Source organism: Rhynchophorus ferrugineus, unplaced genomic scaffold (assembly GCF_030347505.1).
Source record: "Rhynchophorus ferrugineus isolate W39M unplaced genomic scaffold, kcgeb_rfMv2 rfM11, whole genome shotgun sequence".
NCBI lineage: Eukaryota > Metazoa > Arthropoda > Insecta > Coleoptera > Curculionidae > Rhynchophorus > Rhynchophorus ferrugineus.
This window is the reverse complement of record NW_027472590.1, coordinates 18541614-18550079: the sequence shown is the minus strand read 5'-3', so window position 1 is coordinate 18550079 and position 8466 is coordinate 18541614. Positions and strand designations below refer to the sequence as shown.

Sequence of the window (8466 nt, the reverse complement as noted above, 5' to 3'; positions counted from 1 at the left end):
TTTTGTCTGGTCACGTAAACATAGTTAAATTTGAAATGTTATTTTTAAAGACAGCTCACCGATTGGTTGAGGCAGAAGAATATTATTTAACTCTTGAACAATAGTGAAGCATGTATGCTGTATGGATTTTACAGTATCGTTTATAAGAAGATTCAAACTGTAGTATCAAGGTACAAATATTGTTCGTGAAGTAATATCTAATATTCTTTTTGTACACTTAGATGTTTTCCCTTCGTATTCTAACAAATTTATCCTTATCCGCGCATATTATAAATGTATAAACCTTAATTTTGTAAGGTCAGTTACAGGAGGAAATGTTAACCCTTTCAACAGTACATTTATTGTTTATTAAATTTGAAAATAAAAGTAGTTAATAACAGTAATTTGCCTATTGACATCAAGCTTCAAAGGCAGACACGTTATGCTTTGTGAAAGTAACACCGCCATAGATTTATGTCTTTTTGAGAATGTCTTTCGTGGTTGAAAACATGCTTCTGCGGCACGCATTAATTTTCTTATTTAATCAAAAGAAGAAAGCCGCTGAAAGTTATTAGTCTAATCTTAAAAACATTCAAAAAAGTGGTGATTTTGATGCGAAAGGCAGTGAACGTTCTGGTAAACCAAAAAACTTTGAAGATGTGTGTTTGAAGTGGCGTGGTGTATTACGAACTGTTAAAACCTGGTCAAACAGTTAACAGTGATCACTGCCGGCCACAAATGATTAATTTGAATCATGCATTGATCGAAAAACGTTTAGAATGTGCTTACTCAACTGATCTGATAGCACAGTAACGCGTCGTCTAATAAAGCAAAACCGGTCAAGGAAACATTGTGAGCATTTAGATGGGATATATTATCGTACCCGCCGTACTCTCTAGACCTTGCTCCGGCTGACTATCAACTTTTCGCATCTATGGGCCACGCGCTTGCGGAATAGCACTTCGCCAATTTTAAAGAAGTTAAAAGATGGCTCGATGAACGATTTTTCTCAAAGGACAAACAGTTTGTTTGAGATGGCATCCATAAATTGCCTGAAAGTTTGGCAAGATGTAGATAATCAAATAACCAATGCTTTGAATAAATTCAGATTTCCTAAATATTATGCAGATTTTTTCCAAAAAAAAAACAGTAATGACTTTTCGGTAAACTTGGTTAGTGGAATTTCACCACCGGTCTGGCTAATCTGCATTGGTAGATGGTGAATGATAAAATGTCACCTCTGGCTTTGAAAAATTATCTTATTGATGATGAATATTATTATAATTGATTTATTTCGAATATGCGTAAATAATACTAACAGAATTATTATGGTATGAATAATTTATTTGAAATTGGTATTAGAATATATAGCACATATCTAAATAAGGCCAAAAAATTGATTTACTATTTGACAGAACATTGATTTAAAACGATAACAGTAATACAATAATTTTACTAACAATAAGAGCAACAGTAAAAAAATCTTTCATTAAGATCCACAGTGTTGTATTACTTAAAACAATAAAATGAAACAATAATCAATAGTAATCAGTACAAAAGAGCTTCTGCATTACTTCCTACATCTAGAAACTATTGTCTATACATTATCTGGCACGTAATTGTCTTTATTTGGTATACCAGAGCCACTAGCATCACCTAACCAAGGGTATTGGTTGGGACAATCTGAACAAGTTTCCAGATATCTTGTATCGGTGATGTTGTTCTTCTTGAAACCTAGTGCGCACTTGTTGGATAAATTACAGGGTTTAGGTGGAAGATTTTCGTTCTTGGAGCAACCCCAGGCATCATAATTTTTTAGTTGCTTTACGTCTTTCGGATCAGTAATCCAGGTCAGGGCTTGTGTAGCTGTGACAAACCATACGTCATCTCTGAAATTACGATCATAATTAATTACCAGTTCATGTTAATTGTGGATTGTACTTACAGTGTAGCCACCCAGTCTAAGAATTTTTCAAGTCCCTTTTCTAGCTCCTTAATTGAGAACCAATTTGTGTGGAATGGCATCATGTAGGGAGCCCTATTCTGATCATAATATCTAGAAATTCAAAAGAAAAAAAATATTTAAGAGTAAGTAAAAGATATACTGATATACTACCTCAAGAAATCTTCCTGCAACCAATCAAATACATCTTCAGGATCATGATTGTGTAAAACACATTGATCCAAATAGGGGCAATGTCCACCTTCGAATCCTTCTACATAGTGAGCGTTAAGAGGAACTTCCCAGATACCTATGAACAAGAAAATTAGAATAAATGTATATAACTATATTTTGACATAATGTACATAACTTTAATAATCTATTCTTATATGTAAGTACTAAAGATATTGGCATGTTTTTATCACTTTTAGTGGTTCAATAATCTGGAGAAATGGCAATAAATATTTTATGATAATTTCTATATATAAGGTCAACTGAAATCGAAAATATACACTTGAAGCAAAACCTTGGCTTGATGTCGTGTTTCCGGACACTGCCCCAAGAAAATCAACCATCAAGTATTTGTATGCTATGTTTAGACGTGATGAAATGAGCCCCGAAGTAGGTGAACGCCGTGGACGCCCAAAAAATCTATTCAATCAACAGTCGGCTGGCAAGGTTATGGCGTTTGTATTTTGGGATGCGCATGAAATAATTTTCGTTGACTACCTTGAAAAAGGAAGGACCACCAACAGCGACTATTATATAGCGTTATTGGACCGTTTGAAGGACGAAGTCGCCGAAAAACGACCGCTTTTGAAGAAAAATAAAGTGTTGCTTCACCAAGACAATGCACCGTGTCACAAGTCATTGAAAATGATAACAAAAATCCATGAATTGGCCTTCAAATTTCTTCCTCATTCACCGTATTCTCCAGATCTGGCCCCCAGCGACTATTGCCTGTTCTCAGATCTCAAAAGAATGCTCGCTGGGAAGAAATTTTTGTCGAATGAAGAGATGATCGCCGAAACTAAGGCCTATTTTGAAGCAGAAGAAGTACAAATGGTACTACAAAAATGGCATCGAAAAGTTAGAGGGTCGCTATAATCAGTGTATCGCCCTTGAAGGGAATTATGTGGTATAAAAATACTAATTTTGCCAAGAAAATGTGTTTTACTATGATAGGCCGGGGACTTTTCAATTAACCTGTTACATAACATATAGAAAATCAGTTCAATAAGTGCTCTCATATGTAAAATATCTTGTTCTACCTCTTAACTAAACTCCAGATTCTATATCTGTTATCTATAAAGTTTTATTATACACATTTCTTATCATTACACGTATTCATATTTAGCTGATTGACAAGAACGTTGTGTTGCCTTGGCACTCTTTTGAAGTACTTATCATTAATACTTTGAATTACACTCTTCTCATTACATACTACTGATAGGAATGTTCTTCTTAAATTCGATATCAGACAATATTTTCCTTCTCGTTTTATTCTAGTTAAAAAATGATGCAATGCTGTCTGATACATAATTAGCCTTCAAAATTCGCCTGTTTGTCAAACATCTGCAAAATTCTTGAAAATATTAGTAATAATATTCAAAGGATATTTTGACGCTTTGCTTGTTCTGGAAAATCAAATCTCGGCGTATTATTACTGTGATTGAAAATGTCGAAGTCATAAGATGGTTAGAGTCAGAAGTAAATTTCGTCTCTAGTCAGTTACTTTGAACAATAACGAGTTAACATATGCATTAGATGCATTATAATGCTAAAATAAATTATACTGTTATATTATATTATAATGTTATCATTATTTTTGTTTCAAAATTGATGCGGTAAAAATCAAAGTTGATGAGATAAAACATTGTACCGTTTTGACATTATAAATGTATATGACGTGAGTTCACTGCTTTATTGAACGGATTATAGGTAGGTTTTTTTCAACCACAGTTGTATTTTATTAAGGTGTGTTTGAATGTTTCTTGATGCTATTATTTGATCTTTGTGAGATGATAAAACTGCCGTATAATATATTGTATATTGTTCAGTGTTCTCATGATCTTATTTGGTAGTACGTTGCCTATCTGCGTGATGAAATGCGGTTGAGGGATGCTCTTTAGTTGCTCCTGCGATATATCTAAAAATACAGCTCAGCAATATATATAGATTTAGATCAGCATTTAAACCTTTATTTATTTGGTCTATTTATGCATGTTATGCTTATTACGAAATCTAAATTGATGTTGTGGTACAGTATATCTATTTTGAAATATTCTCTTATTCGTTATGTCCCTTGATGTACAGTTTCTCAAAAACTTTGAAAATTATAACCATTAAATTCATACGCTTCCTGTCAGGACTTCTTTTGGAGTATATTGAATTACATAAGTATAAAGGAATCTGTTGCTTAGCAGGTGTATTATTTAAAATGCGTTTATAATTATACAAAAATTGTTGCTTAGACTCTAATCCCAGTGTATGTAGTTAATATATATTTGAAGATAATGTACATTTTAATAGGTTTATAAAACCGGTATAAATGAAGGTTATACCTTAGCTCTCTAATTAACTAAGGACCTTGAACACTGGCCTCATATTTGTTGTGTCTACAAAGTGAAGGATACTATAAAATTTTTAGAAGAAGGAGAACTTTAAATTTCAGAGAGGTTGCAAATATTTACAAATGCTTAGAACTAGCTTGAGTCATGAAATAATGACAAGACAAGAAACCATAGACCAATTTAAATACGTTCCTTGGAATGGGATTCCGAAACAATGAAAAGATAATGTTTTGTGGGTTTATTTGGCAAGGGAAGAGAAATAATGATAAACCGGGAGTTTGGCTGGTTCTTCAGCATTTAAATACATTGTTGTTTTAATGTTAACAATTGTTTAATTTGATTACTAAAAGAGAATATGTCCCAATATCTATCAGACTTAATATAGACGATATATGATTATCAACAGTACATATAATTCCAGAAAATTCTCAAAAAGACACCAAGTAGTCTTATTAAAGGAAAATGGTATTTGAATATCCTAAATCTACATACCAACAAGAAAATTCAACTCCTGGATTTGGCTTCTGATCATTATGGAGAATGTTTACTGTTGGTAACTAATAAGCTACTATCGGTGGCACAGGAATTTAATTTTCGAATTCGAGAAATTGTTTACTCTTCATTTGACAAACATTTTCCATCCAGTTTCATCACTACTGACGATCCATTGTAACTATTTTGACTTATTAACCTTTTATATTGTAGATAGCTTCTTTTTCTGTAAGGAACTCGTTTTCTCTTTACTCGACAAACATGTCCAAACCATTATTTTAATCATATAATTTCATCTTATCGATCTTGGAGAGAAACACGTTTAAATTGCCTTAAGGATTACACTGGGATACTGGAAGCTGTCAGACTGTAACAGCGTCGCCAAGTCTTAATGTACACAGAAATAGGCTTTTTGACGAATCTAATTTTAATCTCAATTGTAACATTTCCTTCTTCCACACACATCATCTTAAGCGGAAGGTTCCGCAATTTCGTTAATTCGGTTCTTGTATTTCAGATCCTAATAAAGTACTTATAATATCGGGTGATTCAGCAGTTCATAAAATATGTTTGTCTTATTCTCAAGTATCAGTAAATATACTAATCTCCTATATATATACGTAGTTTTAAAGTATTATTTCAAAGTATGAGGAAAATATAAAAGTATCTTCACCCAGTTCGTAATAAAATTTGTTGTTTAATCTGATATGAAACTATTGATAAAAAATGTATATACAAAATAATCTAGGTTATGACATATTTTTAAATAATGCAATTTACGTGTTCCTTGAGTGCTATAGGTACTGATACAATCAACAATTTATCGTAGAGTTTTGTACAAACAAAAAACTAGCTATAGCAATTACCCGTGTTTGTTTTCATCTAATCTTAGTAACCCAGAAAATCTTAAAAGGAAAGAAAAGTTAACTTGAACTGGCTTAGTCGAAGGAACATAACGTCTGTTATACCTTGAATAGTTTTTCGTTTTTGTTAGAGTATTTTGCAGAGATTTTCAGAAAATCTGTTTTTTGTTAATGCATTATGATCTTTATATATTTAGTATGATTTATTCCTACCAGTTACTTTTTAACCAAAATATTAGAAACTGTCCTAGGTGCCAAATGATCAAATTATTATATGAACAAAGTATATTGTTTACATGTTGTTTTAAATGTGGTTTTATATAAAAATGACTCAAAAGATACGCAAGACTTAAAGTCGTTGCAATGTGTACGATAGCGTGAACTAAAGAAGAACTCGTGAAGCGAACATCAGATCGGTGAAGGAGTTCTGTCTGTTTTAAAAAACATTTCGTATAATTGAACATCATACCAAGATATCATTGAACTTTGTTTCTTGAAAAATGAGGATGATCAAGTGATGCCTAAATTGATGACATGTTATTTTAATAAGATGATGCCACATAGCCCATGAAACTATACTCTCCCGATATGGCTATCAGAATTGTCCCTTAGACTATGGGGGACTAACACCATTTGATTCATTTTATGGTGTTATTTGAAGTCAAATCTTTCTGTTAATAATATCCATCCATATATTGAAGAAGGATATTTAATGCTACATGAATGAAATCTAGCCGCATCATGATCATAGAAAATGTCGACAAGGGAGAGTGTCAATTCAGCGATTGTTCCTTGTGATACTTTAGAAAGCGTGATCTTCATAGAGACTTGAAAAATGAAGACATTAATCAGGCCATTAAAAACTTAGTACCGAGTCATGAACCAAGATTTCTTCACCACGTCGATGTTGAGGCAGTCCGGCTTCTCGACAGCTTAGATCGGACAAGACAGTCAAGAGGACCAAGCTTGTCTATTATTGTAAAATCAGAGCACATTGCTAGTGTACACGTCAATACTAGTGTAACACTAGTGTGTGTTTAGTTAGCGCTAACCCTCAAAAGATGCGTGTATAAATTCGACAGCTGTCGGATGATTAGTTTGTGAATTATAGCATTTTGAGTGAAGCAACTTTTGTTATTGTGAAAAAAATGGATAAAAAGGAATTTCGCGTATTGATAAAATATTGCTTTTTGAAGGGAAAAAATACAGCTGAAGCAAAAACTTGGCTTTATGCTGAGTTTCTGGATACTGTCCCACGAAAATCAACCATCAAGGATTGGTATGCTAAGTTTAGACATAGTGAAATGGGTACTGAAGACGGTCATTGCACGGGACGTCCAAAAGAGTTTGTTATCGACATTTAAAAATCCACAAAATGATTTTGAATGACCTTAAATTAAAATTGAATGAAAGAGTAGACACTCTAAATATATCAGCTGAACGTGTACATCATATCATTCACGAATATTTGGGTATTAAAAAGCTCTATGCAAAGTGAGTGCCGCGCGATCTCACTTTTGACCAAAAACAACGACGAGTTGATGATTCGGAGCAGTGTTTAAAGATGATCAAACGTAATAAACCCGAGTTTTTGCGTCGATATGTGACAATGGATAAAACATGGCTACATCATTTCACTTCGAAGTCCAATTGACAGCTATTCGAGCGGACTGCACAAGATGAATCCGCTCCAAAGCGTGGGAAAACGCAACAGTCGACTGGCCAGGTTATGGCGTCCGTATTTTGGGATGCGCATGGAATAATTTTCATTGACTACCTTGAGAAAGGAAGGACCATCAACAGCGACTATTATATAGCGTTATTGAACCGTAGGACGTATAAGGACGAAATCGCTGAAAACGGCCGCATTTGAAGAAAAATTAAGTGCTGCTTCACCAAGACAATGCACCCTGTCGCAAGCTCCAGATCTGGTCCCCAGCAACTATTTCCAGTTTTCAAAAGAATCAGATTTCAAAAGAATGCTTGCTGGGAAGATATTTTCGTCGAATGAAGAAGTGATCGCCGAAACTGAGGCCTATTTTGAAGCAAAACACAAATCGTACTACAAAAATGCTATCGAAAAGTAGGAGGGTCGCTATAATCAGTTAACCTTGAAGGGAATTATGTTGAATAAAAAATCTAATTTTGCCGAAAAAATGTGTCTAACTATGGTAGGCCGAGGATTTTTCAATTGACCTGTTAAATGATTTGATATATTGAAAATATTTATTTTTTTTTAATAATTTAGGATTGCATAATATTATTCATTGAACAAGGATTGTTGAGATAGAAACTTCACTTATTCTTAAGTACTTATGATACGATATAAATTATTATTATTATTGAAAATAATTGTGTATAAAATTCCTAGATTGAATCTTGATAATTGGCGAATAATTAAATAACTTAATTTGCCTGACGATGATAGATCCTGCTGACTTAAAAATGAAATAAACATATTTATTTTACCTGGGAATGACTTTGTTGGACAAGTTCCTGCTTTGCATTCGTGTGGAATTTTATAGTCCAGTGTGTATGGCCAAATAGGTATTGGCAATGCAGGAACGCCAATCGAGCTGTCATATATGTAACCAAATTCTTCCATTACCTATGAAAT

General features: G+C 33.3%; 1 protein-coding gene across 1 annotated transcript in view; it reads right to left on the bottom strand.

The window, feature by feature from the left end:
* Positions 1-1302: 1302 nt before the first annotated feature.
* Positions 1303-8466, bottom strand: part of Cda4 (chitin deacetylase Cda4) — a 29624-nt gene continuing 22460 nt past the window's right edge. The window contains exons 7-10 of the mRNA XM_076417732.1: positions 8319-8457; positions 2096-2231; positions 1925-2035; positions 1303-1868 (exon numbers count right to left, since the gene is read on the bottom strand). Of these exons, the coding sequence (XP_076273847.1) occupies positions 1577-1868; positions 1925-2035; positions 2096-2231; positions 8319-8457 (678 nt within the window). The 3' untranslated portion in view covers positions 1303-1576. The remainder of the gene's footprint in view (positions 1869-1924; positions 2036-2095; positions 2232-8318; positions 8458-8466) is intronic.